At 44.6% G+C, this 22,646-nt stretch overlaps 1 protein-coding gene across 1 annotated transcript in view; it reads right to left on the bottom strand.

Annotated features, from left to right (window-relative positions):
* Window positions 1–22,646, bottom strand: part of SH2D4B (SH2 domain containing 4B) — a 121,708-nt gene that overhangs the window by 46,349 nt on the left and 52,713 nt on the right. Inside the window, exons 5-6 of the mRNA XM_090058318.1 lie at window positions 12,302–12,512; window positions 7,914–8,041 (exon numbers count right to left, since the gene is read on the bottom strand). Of these exons, the coding sequence (XP_089914444.1) occupies window positions 7,914–8,041; window positions 12,302–12,512 (339 nt within the window). The remainder of the gene's footprint in view (window positions 1–7,913; window positions 8,042–12,301; window positions 12,513–22,646) is intronic.

The following is a 22,646-nucleotide window of genomic DNA, read 5'->3' as shown; positions in this document are numbered from 1 at the left end:
TTGCAAAAGACTTTTTTAACATCTCAGTGAACTAGTCACAGTAACTGCAGCTGAAATGAGATGAACCAACACATCTCTAACTTACATGTTGCTGATCTTAACTCTGTAAGCAATCAAATATATTTGCCAAATCACAATCAACTTTGAGAAGTATTGCTCTCACTTTCTTTCACCTCTTCTGACTCTATTTACTGTGTAAATAACACAGAGCACCAGAACTGTCCTGTGGGTACATGAAATATAACTGGTAAACTACAGCTGAGCTGATATTACTGTTTCCCTGTTGTTCTTTGAGGCCTTTTCAAACTTTTAGATTCTACACCCTATTCACTGTGGGCCACATCCAAAGCCCACATAAATAATTGGAATAAATTAAATGGTACTTTTTGTACCAAGTGCCCTCAAAATTATTTCAGCTAAAAATAATAATAATGCTCACTGAGCATGTTTACATGTGCAACTAATGTGAAGCAATGAACTCTAAAATGTATTGCTCTGGAGTGTATTGCTCCTGGACATGCCATTGAATGTGCACCTGGCACTGTAGCACATTCAGCCAGGTCAGAGCAGCCCCAGTTGGCAGGGGGCCCTACAGGTCAGCCTGCCAGCCCGGGTCTGCTCCCCCCAGCTCAGTGTGCTGAAGAGAGGGTGTCTGGGGCACAAGAGTGCTCCAGTGTGGGGCTAACCAGCATATTTACAAGTACACTATAACCTCATCAATTTGGCATGCTCAGGACCAAGCATCTGCCAGAAATTTGAAAATTTCAAATTTTTGAGACAGGAGCGGTGTCCTGTCACAAAGTGGGGGTGGGTGGGAAGCAGCGACCAATCCTGGGGCAGCCACTAAATACAGAGTGGCAGCACAAGGTGGCAAATGGCAGCGGCAGCCATCATGCACAAGCTTCCCCCTCCATTGCTCTGGGACCAGCCACTGCTACTCCTCTATTTAATGTGTTTTTAAAAAGTTCCGGATTTTTGAGAATTCCGGATTTTTGATATCCTGATTTATGAGGTTATACTGTACTATTCTTCTGCTTCTGAAGAATTAGTTTACTCCAGTCTAATTGTCCTGCATGTGTAGATGCTGAGACATTTACTGCAGAGCTCATTAGTCAGCTCCACAGTAATTGTCTCATGTAGATGGGCCCACTAATACTCACTTTTCAAAAGCTGAGAATTTGTCTTTCTTTTCTCAATGAACTTAACAACCAAAAGAAAGATAGATAATTATGGGCGAATAGATAATTATCCATTTAAAAAAACCAAATATATTTCCACTGGGCTATTTCAACTCTTGCTTCATTTCTTCCTGACACATACTGTTATATATTGAATGTTTGCTTTTGGGTTCCATTGGGTGGGGGTTTGTTTTTGGGTTTTTTGCTTGTTGGTTTATTTGTATGTAGAGATAAGATGGTGCATATTTTTTATGTTTAGACAAGCAAACTGTATTTATTGCTGTATGATGCATCAAGTGGATCCAACAGCCAGAGTACTTGGGTTCTTCAAAAACACTCATTACAATACAATCTATGAGAAACCCTTCTCTTGTGCTGCATCCCCATGGCATGGCTATTTTAAAAGGAAAGAAAAAAAAAGATCAAAAACAAAAAGGCTCAGAAATGCTAGATACATGGGATTTACAATGTACAAAATTCCATTTTGAGTGATAGAAGTCATACCATAACAATGTAACTCAACTGCTTACACCTAGGCTAAGTACAGACATTCAAAAAGCTCAGGCCAGAAGCCAGAGGATGCTAGAATGAGCAATTCCTTCCTTTACACAGTGGCCAAGGGAAGCTGAGCTGCAGGGGTGGGGTGTGGCCAGGACCCAGAAGGCCTAAGTATGATTGCAGAGGGGTTTAAACTCCCATCCTGGCCTGTCCCACCCCTAGCTGGGGTGTGCCTGAAGGGGGAGGAGAGAAAGCAGCCCTTGCCAGGCTTTTGGGGTGGGAGCATGGCCAGATCCTGCCCTGGCCAGATCCCAGCCTGACATAGCCCACTAAGGTGAATAAGGCAGAGAGTGGGTTTATTCCTTGCTCTCTTCCCACTCCCCTGGGGACCCCAGTTGGCATTTGCCTGGCTGGGGTGTAGCAGCCCCCATCATGGTCCTCCCCCCTCACCACTTTAGGGGCCAGATGCTGGCTTACCATGCCCCCCCGCAAGGTGAAGGGGGAAGGGAGAAGGGTTATTCCTCCTTTCATTCCCTCTCCCACCAGGGGACCGCAGCCAGGATCTGCCAGCCTTGGCTGCTGCCTCCACGACTTACCCCCAGCTAGGCAGTCTCTGCCTGAGAGTTCAGGGAGGGAGGGGAGAATAAGATCCCTCCCTGCCTCCTTCACCTTAGCGACCATGCCAGCCATCATCTGGCCATGCCCCTGCCCCTGCTGCTGGACCAGTTAGGGGAGAGGAACCCTGATGGGGCAGCTGCCTTTTCATGGTGTCCCAGGGAGCACAAGCCTCTTCCTGGTATGTAGGGCTTCACTACAGGTGAGAGCAGGGCAGGCAGAGCTACTGCAGCCTGTGTGGGGAAAGTGCCAGTGGTGGCAGCACTAGGAGGGTTTGGGGGGCTATGGCCACCCCAAAGTTAGGCTTAGGCCCTATAGCCACCCCTCCCAACCCTGCCACCACTGCTTGCCCTGTGCAGGAGGCAGCAGTTCTGCCCACCCTGTTCCCACCTACAGCACAGCCCCCACAACTGGCAAGAGGCTTGCACTGCCCAAGACACCACTGCCCTGTGTCACCACCTCCCCCCTCACCAGTCTAGCAGTAGGGGCAGCAGCATGGACAGATGCCGGCTGGCATGGCCCCCTGAAGTGAAGAAGGCACCTCCCCCCACTCCCCGGGGAACACCAGCCAGCATCTGCCTGGCTAGGGATGAGCTGTGGAGGTGGCAGCTGGGGCTGGCAGACCACAGCTGTGGTCTCCCAGTGGGAAAGGGGATGGAGGGGGAAATAAACCCTCAGTGAGCCATGCTGGGTGGCTGTCTGGCTATGCCCTGACCCCTGACGCAGCAACGGGAGAAACCCCCACCCTTCCCTCTTCACCTTAGGGGCCATGCTGGGCCAGCATCTGGCCTCGGCCCAGATGATGGCAGTGGTGGCAGCAGGGAAGCTGTAGGTGCAACATGGCCCTGTATATCGGTGTGGGGTGCTACCATAAGCGGAGGCCTCCCCTGGTCATACTGGTAGGTGCCACCCATGTCACCGAACTGCGGTTGGCCACCAGGTAGGCAGCTGGTGGGGGGGGTGGGGGGGAAGCTATAGGAGTAGCTCCCTATGCCTAGTACATGGGGCCATGCTGTGCCTATGGCTTCCCCACCACTGCTACTGCCACCATCTGCCCACCCAGCAGCTGACTACAGTTCGGCATTGCAGGCAGCACCTACCAGCACCTACCAGTATGGCCAGTGTGGGCCTCCCTGACAGTTGTTCCTTATTTGCACCTTTTGATATAATCCTAGTGAAGACATCAGCCTTCTGGTCTACAGTTTAACACATGAAGGAAGTATGTGACTGATATAAGGAAACAAACAACATTTTGAAGAAGGTTTCTGATCACTTCATTCTATTAAAGAGAAAGCACAAAAAATTGCAAAACATTTAGAAACCCCAAACCTCCTAAACACACTGCTTATCCCTTTTAACTTACCCTCTTCTTAGGATTCATTTGTATTTAGGAAGGCATAAGCAGATGGACTGTTCTGATGCTGCCCCTCGGGTAACTTTTCAGTCCATCTGTGAGTTGACTCCCTGGCCAGCCTCTACAAAGTGATCAGACCCCTAACTTCCTTTCTAGTCAGACCTCCCCTTAGCAAACAAGCTCTTCTTAGTAGGAATAAGATCAATGATGGGAGTAGGTAAAGATTCATAAAGAGAGTTCAAAACTTCCCATAGTAATTTGTAACTTGTACAAATTCCCTGACTCCTGACATGTTGATTTTCTTATATCTTTGAGAGCATCCACTGACATAATGCACCTATACATAATAAAAATTAGCCATCAAAGGGCTGGCAGACCTTAACTAACGTTGGGGGGAATTTTAATTTGGCTCTTCTTGTGCATAGTAACAATGCAATAATTTGAAATACCGCCTGACTATATTTAGGGATCATGTTACACAAACACTCAGAATCTAAAAGTTGCCATATCTGAGATTATTTTTTTCAGAAATAACAAGTGATGAGCCAATCTGAATAGGAAGATATCTGCATGCCTGTCACAGAGCACTCAGGTGCCCTGCAGCTGAGAGCAGAAAACAGCTCAGGAGAGACCCCTAGTAGCAAGAAGGGGGAGGCTCAGCTGCCAGTCACCAGGGCAGCCAGAGTCACAGGTGCTGGTTGCTAGGACAACCTGTGGAGCCAGCTGACAGGAGGGGGCAGGGCTTGCCCCTTCTTAAGCCCCAGGAGTGAGGCCAGGAGGGCAGTTTCCCTGTGGTGGCCAAGGGAGGGGGAGCTCAACCAGTGCAGACACAGGGGAGAAACCCGACTGCATGAGTATCCCCTGGTCACTGCTATGGGTTGGAGTATTTCTCAGTAGGGACTGAATGTTGTTTGGCTGGACAGTTTAGTTTTTTATATTATAGCCCAGGGGCTTTGTGTTTTTGTGTTTGCTGTTTTGACCGGAGGACCGGGTGAGGCTATTAGGGGTTGGAGGGTGCCTCATAGAAACTCCACGGTAGCATGAGGAGCCTGGCACCAGAGACGGCGCAGCATTTGGGGTGCATTGGCCCCAGCCCCAGAGCAAGGGGGCAGTGAGAAGCCCCAGAGCAAGGGGGCAGCGAGAAGCCCCAGAGCAAGGGGGCAGCGAGAAGCCCCAAGGAGGTAAAGAAGAGGGCCAAGTCACAACAGGGCCCAGGTCAAAAATTACGTTAGTACCATCTGCAAGGCTTGGGCTGCGGTGTAGGGGTGGAAAAGGAGCTGCAGATAGCGTCCCCTGGCACCAGGGTGCATAAAGTGGGCAGCCCCCTGCTAATTACATCAGTCAATTGATCAATTAAGATCAAGGCATGGCAGACAAGTAAGCAGGCAGTTGGCCCATAACAGGAGGGGCGGAGTCACCAATAGAAAAACTCCAGGAGAGATACTCCTGTCACAATGCCCAAATGGAATTTAAACAGAAGGGGGAATGGAGAAAAGGACAAAGACAAAACATAGCTGAGAGATGGAAAATATGAACACAAGAATAGTAATATTAGCTCAGGATAGTTAAGAGCTATGGAGGTAGAGGTCCATGCTTTTATTGCCAAAATAAATTTTGTTCCCTGTGCTGTGTGTCTGCAGCTAAATAACAACCAGGTTGTTTGCTAAGGTATACGAAAGGGTTTGGCAAAACTCTGCAACAGATAGGTGAAGATTTATATAGTTATTCATTTTACTTGGCATAGGTCATACTGAGGTTTGAACAACCACCACCCCCTCAAATCATAGCAAATCCCAGCTTTGAGAGCCAATTTTAACATGTCTTTATCTCTGATGCATGTTTAACAGGCTTGCTTTCCATCCTGATACATTCTTTCTTATCATGTAAAATGTACCTGAAACTCAAAATCCATTGATATTGTCAAAACTGGGCCTGAGTTGTAAGTTTGTAACAAGAGTTCTGTATACCTGTATGCATGTTTTCAGTCCATATTAGTTTTCATGGTATCAGTGACTGTCTATTTAATGTAACTCCTCTATGAATGCTGGAAATTAACTGAAATTCAGACCAATTAGTCTGTTAATCATTTACATAATTTAAGAAATATTTCTTACCTAAAGGTATTAAAGCAATCTTAAAATGTATCAGAATTATTAGAGAGCATTTCTGCAAATATATTTTGGTCCCAATTTTTCCTGAACCAAGAAAATAAAATTTCCTCAGGGGCAAAAAAGGAGCTAGTTTAATCTCCTTGATCTTCAGGAAGCTTGAGAATCAGCAGCTATGGTTCCTGAGGAATCTTATGCTAGTCAATAATTGATACTTCTTAATCTTCATGAACCTAACCTGTTCTAAGCAAAGATGGTGTCCTTTTGTGCTGTCAGGAGGTAGGCAGGGGAATGGTAGGAATGACCGCTTCTGTTGAGGACACCCCATGGATGAAGTTTACTGAGGATAACAGGAAGTGGCACCCATTTTGAAACAGAACAATTCACTGAAACAAGCCCAACGCCGGATACATTTGTTTCTTTTGTAGGAAAGTAATGAGAGAAATAATTGATAATTCTAAAGATATCCTGCAAGAAAGCTACATATTTATTATAGGTTCATCTCTGGCAATTTTTGTGGAAAATGTTTGAGCTGAGACCATTTAAAGAAAAACATTAACAAATTATAATTTTACCTTTCTCATTTATTTTTATCTAAAACAAAGTTGTTTACTTTTAAAACTCATACAATAGATTTTGGTCTCTAGCAGTAAGTAGTCTGGAGGAGAAATATCTGCACACACAAAAAAAATCTGAAAGCCAATTTTAGGTGCAATCCTTCACTCAACCTAAACTACAGAGCTAAAAGACTCAGCCTCATGTCAAAATATTAATTATGCAAGAATGCACTACACTTCTTGAACATAAACTAAAAAGAAGAATGTTACCATAACTTCAATAATAAATCTTCCATATATTGAGGAAAGGAGATTAATGATGTTTCTATTCTATGAGAAAGGAAAGAGACTTTTTGGGTTGAAATTGATGTCAGGTCAAGGGGTTTTTTGAAAATGATAATAGAGAAGGTAGATATAAATCTTTAAAAAGATTTCACTCTCTTACTCCAGATATAGTCCTACTAATAATACATAGTCCCCTAATAGCTAGTCCATTTATCCAATAATAGTTTACATGTTCATAGTGCTTTTGATTGTCAATTTAGGTAATTACCATATTGTACAAATAATTTGCTATATCCATTTCATGAGTTAATAAAAAGTGATGCAGAGACATATTGAGAGACTTGCCTAAGGTTACACAGCAGGCCATTGGCTATTATAGGAATAGAACACTTGGCATAGGTTTTTTAGGTCTCTTGAATGGCAAAAACTGGAGATTTAACCTAGGGAGAAGGATCTGGATGAGAAACTGGATGACAAATTTTAGCCACAAACACCTATGCTGCCTGCTTCTCGTCCTGTGGAATGGGATGCAATGGAGAATCTAGAGGTTTTATGAACACTTGGTTCAGTTTAGTCACCAAAAATGGGATTTGTCCTGCACATGAAGGTAAAGTACAGGCAGTCCTCGACTTACAACGTTTCAAGTTACAACATTTTGCACTTACTACGTTTATAAACTGACAACCTGTTTCAACTTTATAACGTCAGTTTTGACTTTACAATGCTTGATCTGATGTGATGTGATGCCACACCAGTGAACAAGTTCACTGCATCACATATCTCCCTGGAGAACCTCTGTCCAAACTTCCTTGGACACTCTCTTTAAGAATGCAGTCAAGACTCCAGAAAAACCTGCAGCGAAGACTCCTGAGAAGACTGCAGCCAAGAATCCTTCAAAAAGCCCAACCAAGAGCATTGCAAAAAGTCCAGCAAAGTCACCTCAAAGAAGCCCTTCCAAATCAATATGATTGCTATTTACAATATAAATATATTAATGTAGCTATATTTCACATCTATAATTGATCGAGTACAAAATTCTGAGGTATTTTTGGTAAAAATAGGGTATCGGGCCTTGGTTCAGGAACCAATTCCCCATTTATAACATTGTTTCTTAAGAGAAAATTGGTTCCGAGTATGTTTTGACTTAAGACGCGGTTTTCAGGAACCAATTGTGTCATAAGTCTAAGGACTGCCTGTACTGTTGCCTTCCATCAAAAGCATTCCAAACCAAAATGTTTTTGCAGCCCACCACTTCAAAAACTTGAGAACTAACTTCAGACTCAAATATATATATACTGAATGAAGATCAGTGTTTTACCATGAAACCAGGGTGCAATGTTGTTGGTGTTTCTTTCAAACCCAGCACGTCGTGGAAGCTGTTCTTCCTTGAACCAACGAATGATGATTTCTCGGGAAAAGGGTCTAGAAGGACGTTCCCAAACTTTACTAAATTAAAACACAAATAATATATTAAAGTCATGCATAGGCTGTATGCCTGTAAAGAATATGTCATGTAAACATAAATTGCACCATAATTATTGCACAGGGAACAGGAACAGCTCAAGAGAATTACCTTTTTCCTTGGAAAAAAAGCTTTTTTCATATATATATATTTTTTTAAGTTATTTTTTTCCCTCTCCCCTCCTCTTTTTAACTGAAAATGTTTTTCATTTTCATTGAGAAATAGAAAACCAAAATGTTCTGGTTTTGGAAAGATATATATGCTTTTGGTGATAGATAGATCACCAAAACCAAAATATTTTGGTTTTCTATTTCTCAATGAAAATGAAAAACATTTTTATTTTAAAAAAGGGAGGGGAGAGAAAAAAAAACACAAAATGTCTATTTTGTCAAGAAGTAATTCTTTTCTTTTTTTAAAAAAAATTTTCTTTTAGTTGACCCTACTATTTCCTCCTGATTTCTTTGATTTTTTATAGCCATTAATTTGCAGGGGGAAAAATGTTTTTTACTTTTTATGGTGTTCCACTCCACTGAGAAGAAATACTAAAGCAGATTCAACCATTAATCTGTTCTGCCTAAACCAGAAAAGAAAGTGTAGAGTAAACATTTCTATGGAGTGGCTCCTATTTTTGTCCAGCTCTGTGCCAGCCATCCTCCCCTCACTCTCATATATTTTGGATAAGTTTACACAATAAGGTTAAGGTGTGATTGTAGTACACAGGTACATAGATCCATGCAACCTGTAATCACGTGTGTAACAATATTATAAAGGATGCAGTGGCAAGAACTTTAGTGTGGACTGTGTCAACCAACCAAAAAACCTAAACACAAATTCAGGTTTGCTAGCTCAGGGCATATTGTTACCTGTGTCAGCTGAACTGAAGCTAATATACCTATCCACACTACAATCACATCTTTGTTTTACTTGGTACAAATATCCTTTCTTAAAATCTTCATTTGGGGTAGCCTCCTTCATTTTTCTAGCTCTCATGTTTCACTTGGTATGGAATTGTTTAATAAATCAAGTTTGAAGACAACCTGGGTAGTATTAGAGTTTTAGTTTGAAAGACATTGATGAGTAATACACTAACATACCAGAGAAGCAAGTCCATAAAAGAAGCAAGTTCTACAGATCACAGTAGAGGTTTCTTTCATGACTAGAGAGCAGACATAAAAAGGTAAGGGAACCCAATGATATCCTTCTTTAAGGTGGGTTCCTGTTTCTACTCAAGTCATTTAAAATTTTTCTTTCAGTTTCATCCAATGAAAAATTAAGCTGTAGTGTAATTAATAGGAGTCTCCAAAGTTGGACCCAAACAGTCTCACTTGAAGTGACAAGTGAAATAGCCAAATCAGAGTGATCTGGCCTGCATTTTTTCTGAGTCCCACTCAGATGCTTTGATAATACAGAGAGATACAGGGAAAGATAGGGAGAGAGACAGGCCACCTACAAATGTTCATTGCTAGTAATGGAAAACTTTGACTACTAGAAATGATTCTGGGAGAGGAAGCAGTATAAGCATGCAGCCTGCAACCATCCTCTCATCCTGCTTCTTGAGCTTTCCCAAGACTGGGGTGATCCTAGTCTGAGTAAAGTGTGAGCTGCTCCAGTCTCCCTGTTCCTAGGGAAAACACTTAACATAGGCTTTTTAGGCTTCTGGAATGGCAAAAAAACTGTTCCCAGGGAGACTGGGGCAGCAAGGCAAAGTCCCCCTGCCACTTTTCACATGGAGGACCCCACTAAACTCCCAGTGTCCAGAAGCCAAGCTGATTGAGCAGCAGGGCAAAGACCCCTGCCCACTTCTTTCTCTAGGGACTCAGGTAAGTGATCAGCCAGCAGGGAGTAGCTTGCAGCTGGTCCTCCCCTTCTGTGGCCCCTTTTTCCAGAAATCCAGGGAGCTTTTCCCCAAGGGTCCACTCTCCTGGTGTCCAGGAGGAGTTAAATCATAGAAATGTGCAATCATTTATTCTCCCAGGAGAAACTCTCCTGGGAGCAATTTCTAACTGGAGTTGAAATATTTTTCTCCTGGAACCACCATTTTTGCTCCAGGAGAAAAAGTTGGAACAGCCTGTATGCTTGTAGTTTCTACCAAGAGAGAGGCAATTCTCCCAGTAGAAACAGAACATCTATACATGACCAGAGAGGTATCAGCATTCTACGCATACGGAAGAAAGCAAACTACAATAAGATATTGACGTGCTGTGAGGTCCCTCAGATATTTTTCCTCTGAAGATGATACTGTGTATGGCCTTGGCCCTAAAATCCAGAGTTCATTCTCTTGGATTTTTTAATACTGGAAGATAAGTAGGATCCACCAGCCTTCTGGGAGCTGACTGTGTATGAATTAAAAGGCCTGGTTTATAGTAGTTTTCTGCATAGGGCCAAATTTTGGAATTACTCCCAACCAATTTCTACAGATCTACAGTAGACAATGTGAGCATCATAGAGGCAAAAAGAGAACAAATACAGCAGTAAAGATAAAGACAAAAGAAAATAAAGGGCAAAAGGAACCAAATGCTTATATAAATAAACAAAGGAGCAAAAACCAACAGGAATTAATAAATAACAAAATAATTAAAAGAAGGAAGGTGGAACATAGAAGCTTTCCAAAGAATATAAAGCTGAATTAAATAGAAAAAAGAAGGAACATTTATGCTAAGGTGACTTTAAGCACAGCTCTGAAATAAAAAGGCAGTATACAAGATGCACTGGAAGCTCTAACTCAGATGTTCCTTCCTGGAGAAAGAATGCTAACCCCATTCTTCCTTACTCCTTTAACCCTGTAGCAAATTATTACACAGCCCATGCCAGCTCAGTGACACTGGTCTGCTCAGTGAAAGAAAGCTCCAGTTCTTTCCAGTCCCTCTATTGCACACCTGTTCCAGACATGGAGCAGTAGGCAGTTGCAAAGTATTTGCTTATTCCTATGCATGCAATCAAGGTCTGTATAGTTTGAGTAAGGGTTTAATAAGGATATTTCACTCTTCCTGATTATGTTGTGCATATATGCCATCAAAGACATGCACAAGGATAAAAAGAAGCCTTGACCTATTTTCAAATGAAAACATATCAGAGATGGATACAGTTTTGGACAAAGCCTGGAGAGCAATCAAAAACTTTTTCTACGAAAACTTTTTGTAAGAAAATTTCTTACCTAATGCCATTGAATTCTGTAGCAAATAGCCCCACTTAAAGAGCTCAGCAGTGTAGGCTGAATTATAGCCATTGGTTTTCAAAATTTACTACCTTTATTAGTTATTTTACTACTTTATTTCAGAAAAGAGTTTTGATTTAAGTGGCTTGGAAAAGTAAAAATAATGAGATCACTTTGACAAGTGACTTGGTTGTGAGATTAGACATCCAGCCACCTTTGAGACAGTGCAATTTTGATTCCTCATCAAACTGGGAATTTCAAAAACCATTATCAGCATGTTTCTATCTCTCAGCACAACTTAGGAAAGAGCTCACTCATCAAAGAAGAACACTGGCCCTGAGCAGGAAGGGACTGAAATCTTTTTGCTGGGCTGCCATACATCATAAGAACAATCTCTTAGAAGTAAAAAAGAAAATAAGAGTTGTTACAAAGAGTTTCACTCTTTCTTTTTGTGAATCTGGGTTTTTATTGGTTTTGTTACCTTTTTCCCTTCTAAACCATACCATGTTGCCTGTGTTCACATTATCTTGATTATCTTACCAAGCCTAATTAATAATATCAGATGGCAACATGTAAACCCAGGAGGAGAGACTGATAAACTTTGCAGCACCCCATCTGCTCTGTTGGATTGTTTTCCAATGCACTTGGTTTGCTAAAGAAAGAGATGAAAAGATCAACAGATAAGAAACTCAGAAGACACTTGATTTCACCTGAAGAAAATTCAAAGCCACTGAGACTTAGGAGTTTGACAGCTCTCTCTAAAATGTGTCAAACAGTACCTAAGTAGCAGCTATTTCTAGGCTTCAGAGTTAAAGTTTGGAAAAGAATTTGTCCATTTGACTTTCTCTGTAACCCAAACTTGCATGCTAATAAAGCCATTCACTTTTTAAAGATGCATCTCTTTGCGTGTGGACGGTAAAAGTTAAATATTCCATTTGTTTACATTTGTTTAAATATTTGCCTCGTACCCATGGTCAAAGAGCAAAAGAATAAAGAATCTGTGGGGGAAAAAATTGCTCATTCAAAGTGTGGAGGGAAGAAACAAATCAATGGAAGATCATTTTTCTGAGTCATCTCTAGTATATATAACCTGAATGGTGCAGTAAGTGTCATTAGCGGGCTTGGGCTGTTGTTGTTCAGCTTTGTCTCCTGATCATTATTCAGGCTAGTACCCCTGAACAGGCTACTTAAACCAGCCACTTTTCCTTTCTGGATGGCTCGCAGGGATTGGCGTCGATATTCATCCCGAGCTCTGCGTGCTTTATGACTCCTTTCTTCATCTGCAGCTTTTGAGCGGCGCACTGGATGTTGGGTAAGGCAGGGAAGAAAATAATTTGGTTTCTTAAATACAGAAATATACATATTTATTCCTAATAAATACACAATGTATCTTCAAAGAGATGGATAATTGTCTGGTAATGCCATTAGTGATTATGTATAGAAGATAAAGCAAGTCTGAAAATGTTTGAATAATAAACTAATCATCACTATGCCTTATTCTTCAGCTCATTACACAATGGGTGCAGGCAGAAATGCAGCGCTTCCCCGTAAATGAGAAAGTTTTACAGGAAACATTCTGAGTTACAATGATCCCTGGACCAAACAGAAGTTCACTTTTGGTTCCAGGGGGGAGGGGAATCTAGCTGCTGGCTGGAAACCTGCAGCTGGTTTCCCCCAGCAACAGCCCGTCCTCTCTCCCAGCCTGTCCCTGTTTCAGAATGGAAGGGAGGAAAGGGAACAGACGGAGCATATTCTAGGAGTTCCTCATCTAGCACTGGAGGATGGGATGGGTGAGTTGGAGCTCCCCTCAGCCCCCCAACTCAGGGGGCTCCAATACCCCCACCTGAAACTCCAGACCAAACTCCCTCCCATTATGAAAGCAATGCAAGACTGGGAGGCAGCTTGGACAGAAGATACAGAAGCCACTGTGTTTTGAAATGTCTTCATCTAACGCTTTAGGCAATGAGGGTTCATATTTTCACCTACATGGCCATTTTTGAAGCTGTCTTCAGCCATGCACTTGTGTTAGGTCATGGCTATAGAAAACTTTCTGTGGGCAAATCAGGTGAAAATTTTCACTTCTGTCTGCATCCAATGTTATCACATGTTATAAACATAGCCACTGCTGTAGAAAACATGCCACAAGTGAAACAGTCTTATATCAATAACCAACCATATAAGAATGGGTAAAGTATTAGTTAATACTTGTGTCACCATAAAAAAGAATTTATGGCAGTGAAAACTGTGAGCAAGCAGATGTCCTAGCCCCTTGAAGTGCTCCAAGAACCCAAAAATGTTGCTGCTCCCAAAGGGGCACATCTGCACATGGAATTAATACAAGGCCATAAACTCTAGTGCTTATCATGCCACAGTTTATTGCTCCTGAGTGCACTGCTTGAACATAAGCCTGGGACTGACATACATTAAGCAATGTCAGAGTATCCCAGATGGCAGAGGGCCCCAGGGGTAAGCCTGCCACCCTGGGGCTGCTACTGCTTGGATCAACATGCTGTGAAGGGGCTGGCTGGGGCACAAGGGTGCTTCAGTATGAAGTTAGTCAGTAGGCAGCTGGGTCAGCATCCCCAGGCAGTTTGGGCTTGTGCCTCAACCAGCTGGATCATCATCTACATGCTGTGCACAAAAATGCTCTGCAGAAGGGTAGTACTTGTGTTTACAATCACTACCCTGCTGTGGAGTTTATTAGTTTACTGCAGCTTAATGGGGCCATACATGTAGATATTGAGATGTTTATTGGAGAGCTAATTAGGTAGCATCCTGGACACGCCCAAGGTAGCCACAGTTTGTGATGATTTACATGGGAGGATGACTGTTTGCTTATTTTGTATCATGGGAATTCCCATAGCATGCAAATCAGGCTGCTGCACCCTGACTCAGGATGCACATCTGCAAGTTGGGGAACCTACATAGGAGCCACTGTACTGTGCTTACATGACAACACTCCCAACAACACCTGTAGATGCCAATGAACCAGATCATCAGTGCCAGAAAGCATCATGATGCAGCTGATTCTGCTCCAAAGATGATGTCTGTTTATAGTCAGTAGCTTATTACATAGGAAACACTTTGTGTACACGTTGGCTGCTTCATGAAAAACTTAATCTTTAACCTCATGCATTCAGATACACCAGACATACACCACGCATTCTGTTCTGGCACAGAACACGTTCCAATGTTTAATTTTCAGCATGCGTGTAGAAAAATTCAATTGGACTATTTACACAAACAAATACACCCTTAAGTTCTTTGATAGATTGAGGTACAACAGGCACAACTCACCTGACAAGAATGCATTGCTATTAATGTATGTTTTCTTATATCTGAATTTCTTTCAAGTTATATAAAATACAAAGCAATCAGCATATGCAGAGTGTCCTTCCACCATGGGAAGCAGTTCCTAAGAGAAGGAGTACAAAATATACTTGGCCAGGGTGGCTAACCTGTGGCATGTGTGCTCCAGTTGGCCTGGGCAGCCTTTGTGTAGCACATGACAGATCAAAGAGGAGACAGGCAGCTCAGTGACAAATAGGGCAGGGAGGAGAAAGCAGAGCATCAGATCAGGCAGAGATAGCTAGGGTAATCACAGTGGCACTTGGGCAGGGTACAAAGATAATCTGTGGTGTGCCTGCCGAAAAGGACATGTCCACTGTACTGGGCCTTGGTTTATGAATATCCTGTTCATACACTTTTGAGCAGCATGGCGTTTCTCTCTTTCAAAGATTTCCTTAGCTGCCTCTTTCTCCACCTGTTTTCTCAGCTTTCACCAGCTGTTTGAATCCCAGAAGACATTTCCTTGCACCACACTTGGTTATAAAAATTAAATTTAGATTAAAGATCACTCCCCTGTTGCATCTTTGTTGTTGTTTTGCTTTGCCTTTTACAATAGAAAACATCTTAAACAACTAAAGAGACATGAAATTAATTGGAAAAGGTTGCTTGGCACTTTCACAGGGGAACACAAAAATTGAATTTCTGCAGTTAGAGCTAAAGAACCTAGCTCTATCTAGTGCTATAAAACACTCCCGCTATCTGTGTTTTGGTATATGGGAGGGAGGTGAGAGGGAGGGTGACATATGACTGTACCAACTATTGGGTTGCACTAACATGTAAAATTGAATTTCCACAATTTGGAGACTGCTACTCTTTACTGAGGTGCCCTCAAATGAGACATCCTTAACTAAAGCATTCAAACACTTCTTATTTGGAAATGTGTATAGTAAAAGGGCAAAAAAAAAAGGAATTTTTTACACCTGTTTTACATACAGTAAATTAGCATTTGACTACTGACATTAGCCAGCCCCAATTAAGATGATAGAATTGTGATCTCTCCTAGCACAGTTAGGGCTGTCTACACTACAAGCCTGCTGGCACAACTGCTAGGGTGTTAGAGCTCCTCCGTGTAGATACAGCATATCTCAGAGGATGAATCAGAGTTACAACAGCTCCCTGAAAGCCACAAACTTTGCCAGAAGAAGGCTTCTTCTGCTTGCAGAGCTGCAACCAAATTGGAGGAATTGCCAGGACAGTTACTGTAGAGAGAGTGTGATCTTTTCACATTTCTAGCTGGCACAGCTGTAGAAGTAGAAAATTGTAATGCTAAGCCTAAATCAATTCCAGCAAACTCTCAAGAAGGATGTTTCTGTCCAAAAGCTTGCAAAGAACAATTTTTCCAACTATTTAGTTGGTCTGATAAAAGATATTACATTTATGCAAAGAACTTTGTGTACTCAAGAAGGAGAGTACTTGAAAAACCTATGAGAGCTTGGACATCAATAGGGATTATTAATGTTGCCTATTTTAACTGCAAATAGTCTGCTTATTTTGTCATATTTTTCCACTAAATCACTTTTGTGGGTGTTAACTTCGTTGTAGACAATATGTTGTTCACTTATCCTATCACTTACCTTCAGTATCTATCAGTAGCCATTCCACCACCTAGATGAACAGTAAACACAATTTTGGTTTAGCTTTAAGGGCCCTCCTCATCCATGCTCTAAACTAGGGTGGTCATGGCAGGATTGATAATTGCTACTGGAGGCAGTAGCTTGATTTTTTTTTTAACATTTGCTTACTGGATGTTAAAGTTTTGTTTTGCAGTGGAATAATTTCCCTGCCTGAAGTTATTTGCGTCTTAAAAAATCATCAAAATGGGGCCAGAGGCACCAGAAGAAAATGAGCTGATAAACAGTGAACACTCACTGTGCAATTCTCAGCGTACATAAGATGTTTTAAAAAAACAAGGGAAGCTCTACAAGTATAGTGTTTTGTGTATGCCCAACATCCCTAATTCTCACATATACAAACTCTTCCTCTATAGCAATCATATCTATGGCTAGCACTGTATAGTAGAAAACTACATGCGATGGGGATGCTTATATGCCTTTAGGATTCATACCTCAAATGAAACAAGCAAAAATGTATATGGATATATCCAAATTGTGAACAACTGATCCTCACCCTTTCGAATATACTAAATTGAATATTTTCCCTCCTACTCTATCAGCTCTTCCCAGCTGCTCCACTCACAAAAGTTACTCCAAACACCTGGATTATAAAACCTAAATTGAGCAAAGGAACACTCCTAAGTGTGTTTTAGGGCACTCAGTGAAACCAGGAAAGACTAAAAGAATGAACCACAAGAAATAAGTGGCCAAGGGTTGGTCAGGAAGTTTGCAGATTTAGTAATGTCCACAATAAAAGGGCATGTGGTATCAGAAGGGTAGAGAGATTAAATTTAAATAGATTAAATTTAACAAGCAATACAAGAAAAACTATCTAGTTTCAGTCTTGTGTTTTGATGACATTGGCAGAATTCCAGTTCTGTCGACCTTTTAAATGCACCCTGCAGTTCCCACTGTAGTACTGCAGACTCTATTATTGCAAAGAGGGGATTAACAGGGAAACAGATTTTACTACTTAGTCTAGAGATGGCTGAATTTTAGTGGAAAGTGACATGATACTAATATGCAACCTTAGTGTGGCTAGTATTACTTGGAAAGCTTTTCCTGTTTATTCTTTTAAGACTGTAAAGAAATCAACATTAATTGCTGTAATTATTGTCTTGGCATTATCCTAAAAAGAATGCAAAGAACAGCACTGATGATGAGCTATGATTGTAATGCTGCATGTTAAAAAAAAATAAGGGTAGACCTGTGTTACAGTTATAGCACAGCTAACATAGTTCCAAACATAATTGTCTTCCCTGACTTCTCTATTGAACCCCTGATAGGATTCTATTCCCATGATATAGATACTTCAGGCTTCCCTGTATATCTGGAAGAGACAGAATGGTAAGAAAATGAAAGTATCTGCTTCTTCCATTTCATGCAGCAATAGACCTACATTTCAACACCAATGTGGCCAGATGTATGCAAAATATACATAAGCAGGCACATGTATCATTAGGAGTCAGTTATCTGGACTACATTTTCCAGATCAGTATAAGTACAAAGCATTAAGGAAAGCAGCTTTGATTAGCCTTTTTCTGAGTACCTTGGAACTATGACTTAAAGCCTCCTCTCTCTCTCTCTTATACTTACCTGTTTTATCTTTTGTGTTTTGCAGTGTTCCCATTATGTATTCCTTAATGGGAGCTACTTGAAAATTGGATCCAACTCTATGGGTTTCTTACTGGTCATTCCTTTCGAAAGAAAAATGTATTGTGCTCTTCATTTAATCACCTCAAATACCTTCATCAGAAATGGAGGCACTATATGACACATTATATGGCGCAGGAGGGTGCAAAAGGCCCCATGGCTCACCAAAAGCATCCAGGAATGTCTTCTAGCTAAAAGAGAGATGTACACCCAATGGAAGGGAGGGACCATCACCAGGGAGGACTATACTGCGGTTGCTTGGGGATGCAAGGGGGCAGTCAGGAAGGCCAAGGCAGAGATGGAACAGGGACTAGCTACCCAGATCAAGGAAAACAAGAAGTCCTTTTTTAAACAGATAGGGGGCAAAAAGAAGGTACTGGGTAATGTGGGGCCACTGCAAGACATGCTGGGAAATTTGGTCGTCACACCAGACGACAAAGCTAACCTATTGAACAACTTCTTTGCCTCCATTTTCCTGAGCAGGGACCAGATTAGGCCCCCCACTAGGTCCCCCTCAGGGCCCGGGGGAGGCACAGGTCAAGGGTCAGTGAGGATCTAGTCAGGAAACTTCTGGAGGGACTGGAAGTATTTAAATCAGCAGGTCCTGATGATCTCTACCGCAGAGAGCTAAGGAAATTAGCTGAGGTCATTGCGGGACCCCTGGCATGGCTTTACGAGCACTTGTTGTGCTCTGGTGTGGTGCCAGAGGACTGGAAGGGAGACAATGTGGTTCCCATCTTCAAAAAAGGGAGGAAGGAGGACCCGGGAAATTATAGGCCAGTTAGTCTTACCTCAATCCTGGGTAAGCTTTTTGAGAGAATTATTATGGCACATGTCCACGAGGGGCCAGCAGGGGAGATTATGCTTAGGGGCAACCAACATGGGTTCATTAGAGGCAGGTCCTGTCAGACCAACCTGGTGGCCCTCTATGACCAAGTCACCAAATCCTTAGATGCAGGGGTAGCAGTGGACGTAGTCTTTCTGGACTTTCGGAAGGCCTTCGACACTGTCTCTCACTCCATTCTCATTAAAAAACTAGGGGACTGTGGTGTCAACACCTACACAGTCAAATGGGTTGCCAACCAGCTGAAGGGCCACACCGAGAGAGTGGTAGTGAATGGGTCATTTTCAACCTGGAGGGATGTAGGCAGTGGGGTTCCGCAGGGCTCGGTCCTCGGGCCCACACTGTTCAACATCTTCATCAGTGACTTGGATGAGGGGATAAAAAGCACCCTGTTCAAATTTGCTGATGACACTAAGATGTGGGGGGATGTGGGCATGTAAGAAGGAAGGAATAAGCTACAATCAGACCTAGACAGGTTACAGGGGTGGGTGGATAAGAATAAGATGGGATTCAACACTGACAAGTGCAAGGTGTTGCACCTGGGGATGCAGAACCAGCACCATACCTACAGGCTGGGGAACTTCCTTCTCATCAGTCCAGAGGCAGAAAAGGATCTTGGAGTCATCATTGATGCCAAGATGAACATGGGCAGGCAGTGTGGGGATGCAGTCAGGAAGGCCAAACGCACCTTGTCATGCATCCACAGATGCATCTCAAGCAGGCCCAAGGAGGTGATCCTCACCCTCTATGCAGCACTGGTCAGGCCGCAGCTAGAGTACTGTGTCCAGTTCTGGGTGACGCACTTCAAGAGGGATGTGGACAACATGGAGAGGTCCAGAGAAGAGCCACCCACATGATCAGGAGGCAGCAGGGCAGGCCCTACGAGGACAGGCTACAGGACCTGAACCTATTCAGCCTCCACAAGAGAAAGCTGAGGACAGATCTAGTGGCCTGCTACAAACTAATCAGAAGGGACCAGCAGGCACTGGGGGAGTCCCTGTTTCCCCGAGCACTACCAGGAGTGATTAGAAATAACGTTCACAAGCTGGCAGAGGGTAAATTCAGACTAGACATCGAGAGGCGCTACTTCACTGTCAGGGCGGCCAGGATCTGGAACCAACTTCCAAGCGAAGTGGTGCTGGCTCCTACCCTGGAGGTCTTTAACACAAGGCTAGACAATCACCTTGCTGGGGTTGTTTGACCCCAGTACTCTTTCCTGCCATGGCAGGGGTTGGACTTGATGATCTGCTCGGGTCCCTCCCAACCCTACTAACTATGAAACTATATTGTTGCAGGGGGATGGCATAATATGGCCCCGAAGGGGAGAAGGGGTACCCCGGGACCCGAAATAAGGCGGGGGAGAGTGAGAAGGGAAGAAAGAAAACAATGAGTTCCTTACCTGCAGCCGACAACGCGGGAATGTCAGAAGCGGCGGCAGGACCCATGCGGCTGATTAGCCACGTCTTTTTAAAACCGCCGCCAGCTGCAATCAATAATGACTGGAGCTGGCGCGGGGCGATGAAGAACGCCCCAAGAGAAGAGGAGGGGAAGAAGAACTGGAGACCAGCCAGGAGCGGAGACAAGCCTGAGTCCTCGCCCGGAGGCAAGGGAGAGGCCAGCAGCCAGCTACAAGGCTGGAACACATTCCCCAACTGTGGGAAGGAGAGCGCCGAGGGAAAAGCGGCGGATGCCCAGGTTTGCAGCAGTGGAGCGGGGCACGAGGTTCCAGGGACAGAGTCCAGGGCTAAGAGACACCCCAAAGAGCGGGGAACGGAGGAAGACCCAGCAGTCTAGGTGGGAGTGGCATGGGTTAGGAGATCACCCCAGAGTCCATCTCAGCAGGGAACCATAATACAAGCAGCGGGAGGGGCTGCAGAGTCCTGGATTCTGCCAGATGGAACCACTCAGTGAGGGACCAAGCGAAGAGGGGAACCAGAGTGCTGGGAAGCGGTCTTGAGTGATTATTAAGAAAACACAGCATCCAGCCAGAGGAGTGCTGCAGAGAGAATTACACAAGAAAAGGTTTCTCTCCGGACAGGGATTCCAGACTTTAATTTGTAAACCCGAGAGACTTATAGGTAATGTTTTTCTTTTAGGAGTTTTGTGCTGAGTAGCCTATGGTTGGAGGTCCGGGTGGGGGGAACCTCAGAAAGATTCCTGACCAACAGGGTCTAGAGTCAAGCCAAGCCGACGGAGTCGCCACCAAATATCTCTCAGCACTGCAAGGCGAGGGACAGGCCCAGGAATCGTCAGCAACTTGGCGTGGCTGGGTTTTAGGGCGAGGTGTAGGGGAGGGTGGAGCCTCGCAAAAGACCATTGCCCCTGAGAGTCCCAACCCCGGATAAGTTGAAGTAGTCAGCCTCTCCACTGAAAGTTCCAGCAAAGTCGTGGCAGGCAAGATAGGGGCGGAGAATACCGTTAAGATCAATCCGGAATAGACAATTCCAGGGACGAAGTGGCCAGCAGGCCCATACACCAGAGGCCGAGCAGTGCGAGACCTCATGTTCGAGGCCCACTGGTTGCATATATCTTACTCCCAAATTGTCCACTAAAACATATAGAACATATATAGTGCTCTTAAGGTACCCCCTCCCCCCTACACCCTTTCAAATGAATTTCCTTTAGAAGCCCAAGGACTTTTAAAGGGAATTAACTAAAGTTATTGATTCAAGATTTGTGACATTAATTTACAGCTGGATAGCCACTGTTGTTGAGGGGAAATGAAACTATAGATAAAGGTCATCCTTGATTCCACCCCTATTAAGCATCATGATAGGCCTTCTTCAAAATTAACAATTGAAACTTGTGAAGGGGTCAAGGACCTGGGGGGCTGGGGCCAGGCGGAAAGCGGCGGAGTCCAGCCTAACTTCCGGGTGCAAACCTGGAAGTGGGTTCGGGAGCCTTCCCCTTCCCGGAACCCAGACAGATCTGGGTCGGGACCAGCCCGGAGGGATAAAAGGAGCCCCCCAACCCCAAACAGGAGGAGGGAGAGGCTCCAGCGGGAGCCAACGCCGGCAGCAGCGGAGCCGGAGGCAGCGGAGCCGGAGGCGGCGGAACCGGCGGCGGCGGGGCCGGCGGCGGCGGGCCCAATGGCAGCGGGGCCGGCGCCGACAGCAGTGGCACCGGTGGCGGCGGAGACGGCAGCAGCAGAGCAGGCGGCAGCAGAGCCGGCGGCAGCGGAGCCAGTGGCAGCGGAGCCAGCAGCAGCAGAGCCGGTGGCAGCAGAGCCAGCAGCAACGGAACCAGAGGGTCCTGGTAAGAGGAGCACCGACAGCAAGACCCTCCTCAAATGGCTGCAAGCCGTTTGGCCACTCAACAGGACCCGCGGGGGTGGAGGTAAGCCCCAACGCGCCCACAGGGCGCGAGCATCAGGCGGTAGGGGTACACCGACCCCAGGGCCGCAGGAGGCAGCGGCACCCAGCCCAAGCTGGGTACCGTAAGGACTCTTATAGGGTCCTGCAGGGGGAGGATGGAACCCCACTGCGGGACTGGTGGACAGACTAAGGGGCCAAAGGTCCTCGCCCGACTGGCCCGGAGGCCATGGTGGGAGTGAGATAACCTCCGCCCCAGAGAAGCGGGCGCCTACGTTTGGGTTGACATTACATTACTTTGTTCCTTTTGACACTGTTACCTACCAGGGGCTAGCACCCTGTAGGAAGCCACCCAGAGGGCGGCTATCCCGGAGGACCGGGTGAGGGTGTAGGGGAGGAGGAGCCCTCAGGACCCCTGGACTTTAGAGCCGAGGGACCGCATCCGGACTGCCCGCTTCCCCAGACGGGTGAACCCCCCAAAATTCCATCAAGTCGTGGCAGGCGAGATCGGCGGAAGCGCGGTACGGACGGCAGATTCCCCCTCTTCTCCAGGGGCCATCTAGGGGATACGGGGGACCAACCCCAGGTAGTCCATCCCAGGCCCCACAAAACTATTCAGGTTCTAGGGCTGGTCCTACTCTTTCTGCACAGTCCCACATGCTCAGA

The sequence above is a fragment of the Crocodylus siamensis genome, chromosome 7, assembly GCF_052110815.1.
Source record: "Crocodylus siamensis isolate JL-2025a chromosome 7, ASM5211081v1, whole genome shotgun sequence".
Taxonomy (NCBI): domain Eukaryota; kingdom Metazoa; phylum Chordata; order Crocodylia; family Crocodylidae; genus Crocodylus; species Crocodylus siamensis.
The sequence above is the reverse complement of the archived record's forward strand: the minus strand, read 5'-3'. Positions and strand labels throughout refer to the sequence as shown.